Source organism: Syngnathoides biaculeatus, chromosome 13, assembly GCF_019802595.1.
Source record: "Syngnathoides biaculeatus isolate LvHL_M chromosome 13, ASM1980259v1, whole genome shotgun sequence".
NCBI classification, from domain to species: Eukaryota; Metazoa; Chordata; class Actinopteri; order Syngnathiformes; family Syngnathidae; genus Syngnathoides; species Syngnathoides biaculeatus.
The window spans coordinates 1141815-1158911 of record NC_084652.1 but is presented as its reverse complement, the minus strand read 5'-3'; the positions used below and the strand labels follow the sequence as shown (position 1 = coordinate 1158911).

At 45.3% G+C, this 17097-nt stretch overlaps 1 protein-coding gene across 11 annotated transcripts in view; it reads right to left on the bottom strand.

Moving 5' to 3' along the window:
• obscnb (obscurin, cytoskeletal calmodulin and titin-interacting RhoGEF b) overlaps window positions 1-16559 on the bottom strand; it is a 58634-nt gene extending 42075 nt beyond the window's left edge. For 10 of the 11 annotated variants that reach the window (XM_061839261.1, XM_061839263.1, XM_061839265.1 and 7 more), the window contains exons 1-25: window positions 16412-16559; window positions 14134-15211; window positions 11532-11801; window positions 10928-11188; window positions 10362-10667; window positions 10008-10274; window positions 9815-9921; window positions 9116-9284; window positions 8411-8686; window positions 8051-8332; window positions 7694-7969; window positions 7357-7632; window positions 6282-6563; window positions 5895-6176; window positions 5528-5803; window positions 5009-5284; window positions 4666-4935; window positions 3735-4004; window positions 3061-3327; window positions 2490-2756; window positions 1838-1950; window positions 1603-1756; window positions 1365-1526; window positions 1043-1147; window positions 455-721 (exon numbers count right to left, since the gene is read on the bottom strand). In XM_061839261.1, coding sequence (XP_061695245.1) covers window positions 455-721; window positions 1043-1147; window positions 1365-1526; window positions 1603-1756; window positions 1838-1950; window positions 2490-2756; window positions 3061-3327; window positions 3735-4004; window positions 4666-4935; window positions 5009-5284; window positions 5528-5803; window positions 5895-6176; window positions 6282-6563; window positions 7357-7632; window positions 7694-7969; window positions 8051-8332; window positions 8411-8686; window positions 9116-9284; window positions 9815-9921; window positions 10008-10274; window positions 10362-10667; window positions 10928-11188; window positions 11532-11801; window positions 14134-15211; window positions 16412-16519 — 6667 coding nt within the window. In that variant the 5' untranslated portion in view covers window positions 16520-16559. The remainder of the gene's footprint in view (window positions 1-454; window positions 722-1042; window positions 1148-1364; window positions 1527-1602; window positions 1757-1837; window positions 1951-2489; window positions 2757-3060; window positions 3328-3734; window positions 4005-4665; window positions 4936-5008; window positions 5285-5527; window positions 5804-5894; window positions 6177-6281; window positions 6564-7356; window positions 7633-7693; window positions 7970-8050; window positions 8333-8410; window positions 8687-9115; window positions 9285-9814; window positions 9922-10007; window positions 10275-10361; window positions 10668-10927; window positions 11189-11531; window positions 11802-14133; window positions 15212-16411) is intronic. The other variant, XM_061839262.1, reaches the window with a different exon arrangement.
• Window positions 16560-17097: the final 538 nt, after the last annotated feature.

Below are 17097 nucleotides of genomic sequence, written 5' to 3'. Positions count from 1 at the left end.
ATTTTGAAATAAAACGCGATCTTCCTGGGCTGATATAGAACGATATGTCGCACGTTGAACAAAAATCAAAGTATCCCGATAACTACCATTCGGAGCTGGATAATTTTGGCGCGAGTTTCGTAAATCTGTCGCGTTTTGAAAACAAACTCTTCAAATAATTCTTCAAGAATATTTACAATTTATATGACATTATTACTGTCCATGCATAGCACATAAACGTGAGTCCTGCAGTCAGATTAGTTTTGCTTGATTTCGGATTTTTTCACTTTAGTATTTTGGAGCAGAATCTAAACAAATCGATACGGTGAGTTCCAGTGATAACAGTTTTGTAAATTGACAGCATGAAAACGTTGTTAACAGATGTGAAGAATGAAGAACATTTGTTTTTACTGGCAAGGATTCTGAAGACTTATTTCCTGTACTGTACATGCCCTTCGCCCTTCGATCATGTTACCTTCCACAAGCAGTCTACAGGACGTCTTTTCGTCGGAGGCGTCGCACGTGTACACATCTTCGTCGGCGGCATCCACCTCGTTGATGGTGAGCTTCCGGTACACATCCTCGCTTTTGATCTCGTACTTCATTCCGGGTTTCAGCTCTGTCTTGTTTTTGAACCATTTGACCTGGGCGCTGGCGCGTGACACTTGGCACTCCAGGTGGCCGCGGTGCTTATAGATGGCTATCTTATCTCGGAGCTTCTTCACAAACTTGACGGGCAGCTCTACAGCAAACGGAGTGAAATTGACGATGTATGCGAATGAGGCACGACATTATTGGACAAATCAGTAGCTCAATTCAAAAAGTGAAATTCATTTAATTTTCATTTTTATTGAACTAGTGAAATGAACGATTTTCCACAATGCTGTCATTTATTGCGATGCACCTTCACTTTGGCTTGTTTTAGTCAGTGTCAGAGTCTGTTTTTAACCTCCATGCAAGTTGCAACTGGACTTGGTCAAGTGAGTACATCTTGCAACGTGACATCAGCAAAACCATGCAATAAATGTGCAATGTATAAATATATTTGTCAAGGCATATTTACCTTTCACCTTCAGTTGTGCAGTTGACGAGGCCCTCTCGGCTGTAAATTTAATCTCACCTCTATCGGATGGGGACACACTTTTAAACAGCAAGACGTAGGTCCTGCCTGGGTTTGCAAAAACAGTTTCAAAAAGAAATTCATTGAAAAAAAAAAAAAAAGCCCTCTTGAAACACCACACCAATAATAATAAAAATCACTGAAGAATCTTTCGGTGACATGCGACAATAAAGCCTTTGCTGACGTTGCTCGCATTGAGAGGGAAAATGCAAAATTAATCCCAATTATTGTTGTGCGCTTTTAGGCTATCTCGTTGGAGCTTTACCTTCTTGTCTCATCTTGACATTGTCACCGACTCGGAGCTTCGCGCTTCCCTTGTACCACTGGCAATCGACCTCGTCGTGCGAGACCTCGCAGACAAATGCGGCGCTCTCCTTCTCCATCACTTCCACATCCTCCAGCTTCTTCACAATCTTAATGTCTCTGGCTGCAGGAGGAATAGCGTTTTTGAATGTTCTGACTTGCAAAGAGCAACAGTGCTGTTGAGGTGATGTGTGACTTACCATGAACGGAGATCTTAGCACAAGTGTTGTCATCGTCTGTACGACAGATGTAAGTTCCTGCGTCTTCGGGGCCGCATTTGTTGATGATCAAGGTGCGTTTTCGGGCCAAACTGTGCATGCTGTAATTCTTCCCTGGTTTCAGTTCTACATCATCCTGTAGAATTTCATTACATGAAGTTGGACACTTTTTTTTTCTATAAATAGATCAACAGTAATCACAAAAGCGACTCCTCACCTTTAACCATTTTACATCTACATTTGTTCTGGACACTTCGCACTCCAAAGTGACCTTCTCCTTCTCGGCAACGCTAATGTCCACAATGGGCTTTAAAATCTTAGCGGGAGGCTCTGTTGAATCATAAAAGTTTTTGTCCAAATAAGGATTAGCTGGATATACAATTTTTTTCCACACAGTTATGCAGAATATGGCATACAGAGAATAAACCTTTAGTCTGGACATACAAATGGTCTAAAGGTGGTAAATTAGAGGTGCACTGACCATTGAAATCTGGTAACTTAGAGAGGCACATGCCATTAAATACTGTCGAATGTAAATGTGATGGATAAAAGGAAGAGACCATTTGAATATGATCTCAATATGTAAACTATGGGTGCACGGTCCATTTAAATATGGTTTGAATATGGTACATCAAGGTGCACGGACCATTTAAATGTGGTCAAATGTTGTCTACTGTACATGTGGTAAATTAGAGGTTAACAGGTCTAAATGTGGTCTGTGATGTGCACAAATTTAAACAACTCGGTTAAGATATTTTTGGAAATTCAAAGAGTGGATTGGCACACCAGAGATTCAACTACTGCTCCATTCTTTCTCCCATTTCAACATGATCTGGGTCTTTGAACAGACTCGCCAATTGTGTCCATACCAGTAACAATGAGTTTGCAGGAAGTCCGGACGCCTTCCGCTTGGAATCCAATGGTTCCTGAGTCTTCTCTGGTCAGATTCGACAAGGTAAGATTGTGCTTCTTTCCCAGAGCCGTGACATTGACATTGGGCCCCGATCTGAACTTGACGCCATCCCGGGTCCACAATCCTTCTACGTCAGCCTGGCTGAGCTCGACCTCGAGACTAACCGTCTCCGTCTCGTGTATCCGTGTTTCTCTGAGACCTTTGATCAGCCCCACTTTCTTCACTAAGGAAGATAGATATTCATTTTAATTTGTGGAGTGAACAAATTTATCCAGTGTGTGTGTTCTGGAGTCACCCACAAGAAATGAAAATCCGTTTTCTAATCAGGAAGTATACATTTTCAAAACTGAACCCTCGCATATTACAAAGTTTTTTAGCTGTAGTCAAAGTGTTCATATGGGTGTAAAAGGCTGAAAAACCCTGCCAAAAAATGCAAAAAAATGTCCGCAACGAAAAGGACATAAATCCCACAAATAATCTGCCATATATTAAGGCTACAGTGTATAGGAATATGCTTCCATACGTACTTTCCACAGTGAGCTTGGCCTGGGTTCTGTCATCGAGAGTTTCACACGAGTAGATGCCCCTGTCAGCGTAAGCCACGCTCTTGAAGACCAGAGCCTGCTTGGCTCCGTCCACTCGGACCTCCACGCCCGCCGAAGTCTGCATCTTAACGCTGTTCTTCAGCCAGTGCACTTCGTCCGACGGCTTGCTCAGCTCGACCTCCATCTTTGCCTCGCTCTGCTCCTCCACCGTCAGGTTCTCCAGCTTCTTCTTGAATGTCACCGGCTCCCCTGAATGATTAAAAAAAAAAAAAAAAAGTTGGGGGAATCCTATGGGAATTGAAATCTGTCATTTTACAGGACAGTGGGATCTCTAGAGCCAGAGACTTAAAAAGTGATAAAATAGGGAAAGCAAATTTCCGTTCCATGAGCCTACTGCACTTGAATTTATTGTGGATTACCAAAAATAACTCTTCAAACAGAATACAGTTTGTGTTATTGTTAACACTATTAATATTTAGTCATTGCTCGCCGTGGCTAACCTCCACTTGTTTAAAGTGCAATCTCGTGCATGTCAGTGAGGGAAGTGGATTTGTTCAGAGACTTGGGCAGATTTTTTTTAAAATGATGAGAACATGATTTGACGGAATGGACTGTATTCAACTTTAGAAGTTCCACCGTCAACGCGCTTTCCCTACGTTGCACTTGAAGCGTCGCCTTGCAGCTTTTCCCTTCGGCGTCCACGCTGATCTCCCCGGCGTCCGCCTGGCTGACAGACGTGATGGTGACCGAGTGGCTGTTGCCACCGCGCTCAATTTTATACTTGTCGCCATGAGCGACGGGAACATTGTTGTGGAACCATTTGACAAGCGTGTCGGTGGGGATGACGGTGCACTTAAACACGGCATCCTTGCCCTCCGTTGCTGCCACATTGTTGAGTTTGGAAGTCAGCCTGACGGATCTGGGAGCTGAAAGGAATGATTGGCATTAGACTAGTATAATGAAGATGTTGAATGACAGACAGAGAGGAAAACAATCATTTGACTCCCTGCTCAATTTGCTCCCATAAAAAGAAAACAAATCAATTTTTTGGAGGGTTGTTTATTGATTATGGTAAGACTGAAAGACAGAGACAAATACATAAAAACAGTCAAGTAAGAAATGAAATGTTGTGCTTTGTATTGCATGAAATGAAAATTTCATTTCCAACTAGTCAATCAGAATTCCATATTTCTGATTTACTCTTTGCGCAATTGAACAATTCCAAGAACACCTGCTCTCGACCTGTCAAGCGTCGAAAGCAAACCCGACACATAAATCCATCTCTTACCTTCTACTTTCTATACCACCATGGGTGGGACTAAATAAAATACCAAAAGATTATAGGGACAAGATTATAGACCAGTGAATAGAACAAAACCATCAGCAAAAGGCTCAAGTGAGAAGGTGACCACTACTGGGTCCATTGTTCCAAATAAGAAGGTACATAAAATGGCCATCAGTTGAGGTCGCTGCAAGACCTTGTCTTGTGGTGTACGAAAGGGAAGAGCGCAGCGTCTGAGAACAAGCACTCAAGAAACCTGAAGGATTTAGAGAGCTTCTGTAAAGAGGAGTGGGGTTTCCCGTTACCTTTAGTGGAGACTTTGGCAGAGGTCTTGTCGTTTTTACATTCACAGCTATATTCGCCTTCGTCTTCCTTAGTCACGCCAGTCACGATGAGGATCCGCCTCACCCCGTCTGTCTTGACGCAGAACCTGCCTCCGGGTTTAACCTCAGAACCATTGCACCGCCATAGGACATCACCCGAGGCTTGGTTCAACTCGCACGTCAGATTTAAAGCGTCCCCCAAGTCGACTGTCACGGTACGGGACAACAGGACAGCGAACTTTAAAGCTGCGTCTGCAAACAAAATGTGGCACGTCATCGTAAAAATAAGGGATCGTCAGTCGACTTTCAGGAAAAGCAGACTTACCTTTGACCTGCACATTGAACTCCAGTTTGTCGTCAGCGGTCTGACAGGCGTACACGCCGCTGTCTTTGGATTCGGTGGCTGTGACAACAAGCGTGCGGGAAAGGCCGTCTTTTTTCATTTGATACTTGGTGCCTTCTTTGAGTTCCACACCGTCTTTAAACCACCTCACGCTGCAGCTGCTTTCCGCAGTAAGCTCGCTGGTCAAGACAATGTGCTCGCCGGCTTGAACGATGCATGTGTCCTTGATGATCTTCTTCTGGAACTTGGCAGGCACATCTACAGACATAAAAACGATTGGGTTGGTTTATGGCCACCGATGGTGGAGGCTTACACTCGCCTGACTTCAGTGCGAGCCGCGTGGATTCAGTTCCCACCCAGTGACAAAGTGAATGTGATTGCGAATGGCTGTTTCTATAGGTGAAAACTGAATTTGGGAAACAAACCAAACTGAACTTTGACCAATATCATGAGACTGATTGTACACGAGCTTGAATCGGCTCTATTTTAAGCAGAATTTACCTGCCATCTGCAGCTTGAATATCAGTTTCTCCGATCCTGCCTCACATGCGTATTCCCCTACATCTTTTTTCTCCATCTTTTCTACGACCAGTTCCCGCCTCCTGCCCTTTGTCTCCATGTGGACCGCCGTGCTGGAAGCGAGCGCCTTGCCATCCTTGTACCATTTCACCTCAGTTTTGGGATCAGCGACCTCACAGCACAATGTGGCTTTCTTAGTATGAATGGCTGTCACCTCCCTCTGAACAGAGTCCTTATTAGAGAAACCACAAGGGGCATCTGCAGAAGAAGTTTTGAGAAAAGTGTATAAATAAATGCCAAAGTATCAGTACTGCATCTATATGCCAGAAAGAAAGGGCGTATTTCTTACCGGCCACCTGTATGTTGAAGGTCAGCTTCTCAGTTCCAACCACACAGATGTACTCCCCAGCGTCTTCCTTTACCAAAGTGTCAAACACTAGCTGGCGACTCTTTCCCTTCGACTCCACGTGAATTGTCTTGCTCGATGACAGCAGCTTGCCATCCTTGTACCATTTTACATCGGTCTTCAAATCCGCCACTTCGCAGCACAGAGAGCATTTCTGAGAGACAGAAGCTTTCACCTCTTTCATGACAGTTTCCTTGTTGGAGAACGCTGACTTTGGTTGAACTGCTGTGTCAATAACCGGAAAGGAAATCAGCTTATTGCCCCCACATCTTCACTGATGATACCGACTGCACCGATTATTATAAGCTAACTTTTAGAAACAAATCTTACCTGCCACCTGCATCCTGCATTTCAGCTTTTCACTTCCCGCCTCACAGACATACTCCCCAGCGTCTTTCTTCTCCACACTATCAAACACCAGCAGACGGCTCTTGCCCTTGGACTCAGCACGGATCGTCTTACTGGAGGCCAGCAGTTTGCCGTCCTTGTACCATTTTACCTCCGTTTTGCTGTCACAAACCTCACAGGTCAGAACAGCTTTCTGGGACACGGAGGCAATCACCTCGCTCTGAAAAGCGTTGGTGTTGGAGAAGGCCGGCTTGGTTTGAACCTCTGCAGAGGAAAATAATGGAGAGTTGTATTGCCTTGGCTTGATTCTTGGATGTCAACAAAAGATTGGCAAGGATAAACATAACAAACACACTCATTGCATTGAGCTCTGACAAGGTTAACACTAATGGCATTTACAGTTTTCTGATTTTCCAACCGTGCTGCATTGAACGCAATGGTCAGTGACACATTTGAGGAGAACGATGGTCTCCAGCATTTACCTCTCAGCATCTGGGTGCTGTTCAAGGTAAGGAATTTTACTTTACCAGACAGCACACCAAATACAGAAAGAAAGCAGGTAACTGTAGTAAAGCAGCGACTGTGGTACATTACTCTCCACTAGTTTGGCAGCTAGTGTGGAAAAAAAATGGGGGACCCAAGTACAAGTGTCTAAAGAAGCATTTATTTCTTGTGGAAAAGGAACAAAGGCACTTTATTCGCCAGGAGACCAAAGAAGGGCATTGAGCAGCCTCACCTGGCTCAGATTCCGCAATCCCTCAATAAATGGGTTGAGGAGGAGTGTAATTGGCAAGTGTCTGTTTCCGTCTCTTTTATGACGCCAATATCATGTTTCCAGTCATGTTTTATCTGCCCTCTAGTTTTCGAATGGCTGCGAACTGAATGGCTCATGAATTTGTAGGTCTGCCTCCAATATCAGGACCTCACCAGACATTAAAATGGGCATACCTCTCCACAAGTTTTTAGGAAATTGTTTAGGTAGATGAAAACACGAGGTCCTGCTTTGTATTTTTGCACTTGGCAGAGGGGATAAATCAAGTTTGTCGCTGTTCAATACCTGCCACCTGGAGTTTAAAGATCAACTTCTCAGCACCGGCTTCACAGACGTATTCGCCAGCATCCTTCTTCTCCACACAGTCGATCACCAGCTGGCGACTCTTGCCCTTGGACTCTGCACGAATTGTCTTACTACTGACAAGGAGTTTCCCATCCTTGTACCATTTCACCTCCGTCTTGGAGTCAGCTACTTCACAGCTCAGAGTGGCTTGTTGGGATGGATTTGCTTTCACCTCCTTTTGGACAGACTCTTTGTTGACAAAGGCTAGTGGACGTTCTGATGAGGAAAATCAAAAGCTGTTCACTGAATTGCCCACTTGAAATAACTATTTTCTTACCGGTCACGTGGATCTGGAAGACCAGCTTCTCTGCCCCGCCGTCGCAGATGTATTCCCCGGCGTCCTTCTTCTCCACGCTGTCGATCACCAGCTGACGACTCTTGCCCTTTGTTTCAGCATGTATTGTCTTGCTAGAAACAAGCAGCTTCCCGTCCTTGTACCATTTCACCGTCTTGTTGGGATCAAACACTTCACAGCTCAAGGTAGCTTTCTCAGAAAGAGTGGCTTTCACGTCCCTCTGGACCACTTCTTTGTTTGAGAATGCTGCCTCGGTGTCTGAAATGAGTTAAAACGAGAAAAATGAAAGTGCAGTAGCTCAATCTCTAAGAACTTTGATTATCAAAATGTTATCCCTACCTAGCAAAATGATTTTAAAGACTATCTTCTCTGCTCCAGCCTCACAGGTGTACTCTCCAGCATCACTCTTCTCCACTTTTTCAATCACCAGTTGACGGTTATTGCCTTTGATTTCAGCGTAAGTGTCCCGACTGGATATGAGCAGCTTGCCGTCTTTGTACCATTTCACCTCCGTCTTGCTATCTGACACGATACAACTGAGAACGGCTTTTTGGGAGAGAGCAACCTTCACCTCCCTCTGCACCAACTCTTTGTCGGAGAAGGCAGGCTGGGCTGGAGTTTCTGACAGGAAAAGAGTTTTTGCTGTCATTAAATATGTAAATACTATGTGAGATGAAAGAACCAAACTAGACCCGTTACCTTTAATCTTGACTTGGAATGTGACTTTGTCAGTGGCTGTCTCGCAGGAGTATTGACCCTCGTCGCTTTTTTTTGCATTCTTGATGAGGAGTTTCCTGAGTGTTCCTTTGGAGATGATGGTAGTTCTTTGGTCCTCGAAGATCACCATCTGATCTTTCCTCCACACGACCGCTGTGCTGGCGGGAGAAACCTCGCAGCTCAACTCGAGATCTCCTTTGAGCGACGACAACAGGCCCATGGGACCTCTGGGCTTGTTCAGGAACTTGGCGGGTTCATCTGGGAAAAAACCAAAACAGACGAGAATTCACTATATCCTAGTTGTCATCCAGGTAATGTTTTATTCTATTTTTGCTGTTCTTCCCTCTCAAACCTGTGTACACACGCGAATCTTTAGCATTTGTGAAACATAACGCACAAATGAATAGGGAAATATCAGTATGCGATTAAATAGAAGTAACAGCTGGCTGCATCCAGCCTGTGTCAATAAGATTTGGTAACTATCTTGCATTAGGTGGAGACTTTTTGCACAGTCAGAATCACTTTACAAACAATCAATTTTGTATGAACATTGATTGCATGCTTTTATATCGTATCATACGGAGAGGTGTTTCTAATATTGTACCTCTCTTATGTAGCAAACCAAGCTCAATGAATGTTTGTAATCATTATTTGATTTGATTTGATTTTCTCCTGCCTGTGCCATACCTTTAAGGGTGAGCTGCATGGACATTCTGTCATCAGCACAGACGCACTCGTAGACGCCCACGTCTTCCTCTGTAACGTTGTGTACCATCAGGATCCTCCTGCGGTCCATGTTCACATATTCGTACTTCTTGCCCATTTTTACCTCTCGCCCATTTTTCATCCACATCACCTGTGTGAACCCATCCAAAATATGGAAATAAAAACAGAAAAATGCATAGTTTTGCTTGCTGATTGAGGTCTGTATGAACATACCTAATTAAAAAAATGTTCAGACATTACAGTTAAATTTAATTACTGATAGCAATTGCTTCATATAGGCCACCGGTGTCAAACTCAAGACCCGGGGGCCTGATCCGGCTCGCCACATGATTTTATGTGGCCCGCGATGGAAAATCATGATCTTCCGTGATTCTTGTTCAAATCTGTACCAAAATTTGAAGTATTGCAAGCATTTTTACATTACCAAACATCAACAATAGTTGAAAAAGCCATTACCCTTGATTTCTGATTCCAAAAGTAATTCATAAATTTGACGTCTCGATATGATGAGGCGAGAAAGGATTTTTATGGTTTCACAGTCGTAACGGCCCTCTGAGGGAAACCGGAACAATGTGCCCCGTGACAAAAATGAGTTTGACACCCCTGAAATAGGCATACAAAGTCAGTAAAATAACAGACTACACGTATATCGTCACAAACCTGTGCATTGTAATCTGACACCTCAGCCGTCATCTGAGCGGTAGCTTGGGCGCTGCAGATGATCACCTCTGGTTGATTTGACTTATTAGTGAACCGGACAGGCGGTGCTGCATCCCAAATGAAGAAAGAAGGTCTTAGTTAATGATTTCATACTCAAAAAAAGGGAAGAAAAGCATGTAATGTTTTGACATACCCTTGACAGCTAAGACGCAACGGCTCTGCGAGCCTCCGCCCACAAACTTGATTTCTGCTCCATTCATGTCCGAGGTGACCTCTCGTAGGAGCAGCGTGTGCACTTTCTTGGAGCGTGTGATGAGATAGTCGCCGCCACTGCGCAGAAGGCGGCCATTTAGAGACCAGAAGCCCGAGCAAACAGCTGAAAGCTCCACTGAGATGGAGAACTCTTCGCCGGACACTGCGGTGCTGTCCACAAGGCCTTTTCTGATTTCGGCAGTGGGTTCTAAAAAGACAAACAGAGCATGAGAAGACAGTTAGAAAAGTGGCATATTACATCATTGGGACATCATGCCAAACATGTCAGTCTCACCAAGGTAGAAGCTTCCGGGCACCTCCAGGTAGTCGCTCTGACCAAAGTCATTGATGGCAGATATACGGAATTGGAAAGTGGCTTCCTCAGTGAAGTTACAGATCGTGATCTCCGTTGACAGAATCGTTTCTCCGGCGTTGCACCTTTGCCAGGTCTGGGTGCCGACCTTCCTCCTCTCCACAATGTAGCCCTTGACGGGCACTGGGCGGTCACTGTCCGGAGGAGACCACTGAAGGGTGATGGATGAGTCAGTCTTGTTCTGCACCACGGCATCAACTGGGGGATCGGGAGGATGCTTCCTTGCCGCTGAAGAGCACAATTAAATCATCAAAGATTCATGAAAAAATAAACAAATCAACAGGTGCACAGTGAAATCCCAACAGTTTGACATTTTTTGTCAGATTTTCAGCTATTAACGCTAGTCCTTGTCTCTAATTTCTGTCAAACAAAGACACAGTTACTAAATGGTCGTGAGTATGTTGAGAAATCAAGAGAATGAAACGGAATTACTGTGAGCGCGAGGTCCAGTGTAGCTTTTCAACAAAGCGCAATGGAGCTTTGCTCACCGGTGACAGAGAACCGTGTGGAGGTCTTGCAGTCTCCGGCCACAAAGGCCACTTCTCCCGAGTCGTCCGTCTGACACTCGCGAATGGTGAGCGTGTACTGTCGGAGCGAGCAAGCGATGGTAACGCGGGAATCTGCCCTTAGCTTGTCCCCGTTGCGGGTCCAGTAGGCGTCGGGACAGGGCTGCTCCAGCTCCACGCAGAAGATGACGGTGTCGCTGACGGGAACGACCGTCCGCCGAGGAAGCTTCTTTGTAATGTTGCCTGAGGACATTAGAATATGTGAAATATGCGTTCAGATTTTTTTCGTCTGGAACTTTCTGTACATAGGGTATATGGGAAGTGTCTCTATGATACGCTAAAGCCACACATCCACTCGGTATACGAACAAAATGTAGCTCAACCTCTGGCTAATAAACATCTTGACCACAGACAGAAAAAAAATCTAGGCTGGTGGAAACACCAGAGATTTACGGGCCCGTTTGGGTCGCTCCATATGAATCCTGAAGAGTTTTTACATTGAATTGTCATCACGTTCTTCCCACCTTATGACATCCCTCCTATTTGAATCTAATCAAAGTAAAAGAACATAATCGGGCAATCTTACCCAGGACAGTGAGCTCGCCCACCGTGCGGCTGCCCTCCTTCATCTCGCAGATGTAAACGCCGTCGTCGTTGGTGGTCACGTTGTGTATGGTGAGCCGACGCAGGGTGCCTTGCTCCTCCATGCGATACTTGGCATTTTGCTCCAGACGCATTTCCTCCATGAACCAGTCGGCCCGGCTGCTGGTCAGCGGCACCTCGCACATCAGCGTGGCCGACGTTTTCTCTTGGACGGCCACGTCCTGAAGTTTCCTCCTGAATGGCAGCTTTGGCTCTGGTGCAATAAAGAAGAGGAAAAAAATAAATATTTTCTTGTTTTAACACTGGGCAGAATGTTTCCTATAGCTATTGCTTCAAGGTGCAATTGAACATCAATTAATTCCATATGACAAACATGTTTATTAAGGATTAATGGTACGGTATTTTCCGCACTATAAGGCGCACCTCCAATGAATGGCATATTTTCAGACTTTTTCCATATATAAGGTGCACCAAATTATAAGGCGCATAGAATAAATGCTACAATAGAGGGTGAGGTTACATTATGCATCCATTAGATGGAGCTGCACTAAAGGCTCAATATTGATCCGTATATAAGGCGCACTGGATTATAAGGCGCACCGTCGGCATTTTGAGAAAATTAAAGGCTTTTAGGTGCGCCTTATAGTGCGGAAAATACGGTACATTCTTGAAACAGTCATTTTAACAGTATGGAACAATTACCACTTGAATGTTTTGAAGTCCTGCTTCCATGCCAGTGTTGTCTAGAACAGCTTCAAATGTGATTATTCACTAATCAGTTACACACAATCAGCATCGTTCTTATGAGTTTGTTTTTAAACAGCAATTTTTATCGGATGGAAGAATCAGCCTCAGAATGTTCTAAACGTGGTCGACTGAGTGCTATTCACTCGGGTACAATGATCCCGTTTTTCTAAAACGGGATTGCAGCCCTGTAGTTAGCATGTAGCATCCATATGGACACACATATACGGGACCGACAAATTTGGGGCTGGTACTTGTATTGCAAAACAAGCCTTCACACCACGCTTATGGACAACTTAGTCTTCAGGGACTCTATCGTGCATGTTTTTGGAATGTGCGAGGAATCCAGAGTACTCACGGAAAACTATTGCAAAGTACAATGAGGAAGACTGGAAAAGGGACCACCGTGCTAACAAAATGTCATACGTTGTCCTTGCGCTCATAGATTAATTATCCATCCCAGTTATTTACGGGCAGGAAGTGGGGTACACCCTAATTTGGTTGCCAGCCAATCGCAGGTTCACAAACAACACAAGCAACCATTTTCACTCACAATCTCACCTACGGGCAATTTAAAGCCTCCAATTAATGCATGTTTTTGGGATGTGGGAGGGAACCGGAGTGCCCGAAGAAAACTCACACAGGCACGAGGAGAACATACAAGCTCCACACAGGAAGGGTTGGGATTTGAACCCCGGCCCTCAGAACTGTCCACCATCCCACAAAAATTCTATCCAAACACCAACTAAATACAGTATTATAAACTCTGACTTTCTGTTTTAACACTGCACACTTTCATGCTTTGGTCAATTTCACAGTAGCTCTCACCGGCGCCAGTATGAGTGAACCCCACATAGCAACCGTGAACTTCTCAGCGGCAGCAGAAAATAGATGCAACCCCACACCTCGCATCAGAAGACGGGCCACGGTCGAACCACGTCGCGACAAGCCGCACGCATTTTAAAACATTTTGACACAGTGAGTGGGAAGGGGGTTTGGCCTACTGGCATTGACAGTATGCACGGTGGGTGGCCCCTTTAATACTGTTAAAACTGGCAACAAGTTGACTTTAATTTAGCCTTCTACTCTTACACGCTCACTGGCTACACATTTGATACACTTGCAAAATCTAATGTAACATTTCATACTGCTGCAAAATCTAATACAAAATGATGGTTGGAAATTAGAAACTGAAACTAATATGGTAACTAGTGTCAAGCAAGAGCGGCCACACCAAACAATTATTCAATTATGTAAAGGCTTCGGCTGTGCTTATTTTGTGGTATGAATGATCATTACATAACATCAAACATGATTTCTGTATTTTTTTATTTAGTAACTTAGTATACACGTTATGTGTGATTTAAGGAAAAGAAAACAATAAAGCACCATAAATTAATGTGTAAATAATTCAAGGAAATAGTGTTGGTTTAAAACCACTTTTGGTGTTGCGTCAAGTGTAAGAGCGATTGATTCCTTTGCATGAATTTGAGCCATAAAAAAATCCTGGTGCATGTTCAGTCGTTAAAATGAAATAATTATACACACACGTACTTGCATTCATAAAATAGGTCAAACTGTGTGGCTCGAAAGAACTAAAGTAACATTTTTTAGTAATTTTCAAATAAAATGTAAATTGTTTGGATTTAGAGAAGAAGATGCACGAGATGGGCTTAGATGGAAAAAGATGACACGCTGTGGTAGGACAAGCAAAAAGGAAAAGAATGTAAATTGTTTAGATTTGTTCTATTTTCTAAATTGTAAAAAACGGGCCAATTTGATCCGCGATGTGTAGCATGAGGGGTATTCGTGTGCTGTGCGGTATGTTAATTTCCACTTACCCTTGACTGTTACCAGCACAGCGCTGTAGGTCTGACCGGCCATATTGGTGGCATTGCAGGTGTAGAAACCGTTGTCGCTCTGCTTGCAGTACAGGATCTTGAGGATGAAGTTCTCGGCGTAGTCTTCGTATATGACGTGGCGGCGGCCCTCGCTAATATTCGCTCCGTCCTTCCTCCAGATGATGTGGGGCTTGGGGTGACCCGTCACAAAGCAGCTCAGTTTGGCGTGCTTGCCCTCCGTCACAGTGCAGGTGCGGGTGAACACGCCCTTGGGCAGCTTTGCCAGGACGGACGACCTCACATCGTGCTCCAGACTCATGGAACTCAAACCATCCGTGATTTTGCCGGAGGTGGCGCTGTCCTCGGTGTGGAAGACAGACATATCCTTCTTCATTTCTTCTTTGCGCTTCTGGAGGTGAGAGAGGAGGGACGTGTGGTTGTCTGTGGCAAACAAATGCGCATCCTGGGCGTCCACCACCAGCGCTGCGGCGGCGTTCGCCCGGCCCAACGTGTTCTGCACCCTGCAGGTGTACGTGCCGCTGTCCAGGTAGCGTACGCTCTGGATCTTTAAGCTGCTGCTGTCGCTGTCTGAAAAGATCTTGATGCGGTTGGACTCCCCCAGGTAGCGGCCATCCTTCTCCCAGTCAAAGTTGGCATCGGGGTGAGCGACAACTCTGCAGTGGAACACGGCATCACCCCCCAGGCCCACGCGTGCCGAGGTGGGCTTGAGCATGAAAACGGGAGCCCTGGGGGTCATCTCTGTTGGAAGGGCCACTTTGAGGGTCACGGCGGCGTAGGCCTCCCCGACGCTGTTTTTGGCCCTGCACAGGTACTGACCGCTGTCTTCCAGCGCCAGGTCATAGATGGTCAGACGGTACACATCGCCGTCCTCCACGGTCTTGAAGCGCCCCCCGGACGTCAGCTTCAGCTTCTCTTTCTCCCAGGTGATGAGAGGTGCGGGGCTGCCCACGATGGTACAGCTCAGGGTGGCGTCCTTGCCGACGCACACGGAGAACGCCTTGGGCCGGGTGAGGAACCTGGGGGCCCCTCCGAACAAATCTTGATCCATGGCTTGCGTCTGCAGTACAGGATGACAATCAGTTTTACAAACAACACCAACAACTGAGGAAAACATCAATCATAATCAACCTAATCCAGGACAGAAAAAAAGGGTTTGTTTGTTTTAACCCTGCATATAAAGTTCAGAGGCGGCCACTACCACCTAATCTTGGGCTACCTTTGGCGCTTAAAGTGCTAACATTTTGAAAATGGCTCTTATCTGACCAATGTTGCACTAACTTGGAGTTATTTTTAGCTGCAATTGCGTCACTAAGCCATGCTGACAGGGTGGCGGTGAATCAAAGACAGTTGGAGGTTGCACCTCAACCGACCGGTCAGTTGTTGTCCTACCTTGGTATCTGCATGTCATTACACGCAGAACAAAGAAAAACAACTCAATATTTCACTTGTGTTGCCGGTGCTGACGGAGAGCGTTTCAGCAGTGAATCCATGTTTTTCATCAATCCATCCATTTTCTTAGCCGCTTATCCTCACAAGGGTAGCAGGGGAGTGCTGGAGCCTATCCCAGCTGTCCACGGGTAGCAGGCGGGGTACACCCTGAACTGGTCGCCAGCCAATCGCAGGGCACATAGAGACAAACAGTCCCGCTCACAATCACACCTACGTGCAATTTAGAGTGTCCAAATAATGTTGGATGTTTTTGAGATGTGGGAGGAAACCGGAGCGCCCGGGGGGAAACCCACGCAGGCAGGGGGAGAACATGCAAACTCCACACAGGCGGGTCCAGAATTGAACCCGGGGCCTCAGAACTGTGAGGCCAACGCTTTCCAGCTGACCCACCGTGCTGCCTCCATGTTTTTCATCCAAATATTTACTATTGTCGTGATTTCAGGACTGCGTAGGTTGGTGCATTCTTAATACAGACATTTGGGTTATGTAGGAATCGAGCTCATTGTAAAACCTTCTGTACATCGGATGCCATGTTCAGGTGCACCGAAAATTGTGAAAAACGGTGTTTGCGTCATCGATGGGTGTTATAGATACATAAATCTACAGTGCCCATGGAAATATTTATGAGCACTTACAGCAGACGTCAGTCACCACAGTCATCGATACAAAATTATTTTAACGCCACACGGTACTTAATAATAAGTCATTTTAATACACGCAAACTAATAAGTTCCACGGCAACAAGGTCAAAACAGAGCGTTTCCCCCTTTTCGATGGTTGACATTTAGCGGCTTTGTCGCCTCTCTACCTTCAGCCCCGGCGGTACAAAAATAACTTCAGCTGTCCCCAGCAGTCTCGCTTCATTTCCATTTGTAGAAGCCGGCGGAGCCTCAGCTGTTTGATAAGGCTCCGACATTTACACTAACACACTTCACTTCCTCCTCATACAGCGCTCTTGAAAGCGACTTTAAAAGCCAGCCAGAGCTGTAAAATGTGTCGTTTGACCCCCCCCCCCCCCAAAAAAAAGGCGGTGAAATGGCAGGCATTTTAGCTAACCCAGCTGAAACTTGATGCTATGCAGTTAGCTTAGCATGCATCAATTAATTGTTTATCTATCACCTTAAAATTATTTTTTCAGGCACTAATGTGATAATAGTGCAAAATCACATCATTTCTCTCCCAGCACACAACAATTTAGTCTTTTCAAGTCAATTTAAAGTCACCTTGGGTCTTCTTTGCTGGCTCAGTCAGTCAGGGAAGGCTCCAAAGTTTTACAATTCCAGCCCCCCCGCCCCGCCCCCCCCAAAAATGTCTTCTCTGAGCTCAAAAATCCTTGAAATGGTTGGAAATTCAGAGTACTGTAGCATCCCCCGGTTCCTTGTGGTGCAGCTTGACTAGACTTATTTTTTTCTTTCTTGTCCCGTGGACATCCAACATGATGCTGGCAGATAGCTGGCGTGCCTATTTTGGCGCAGCCTCTTTTCCAAAATAGAC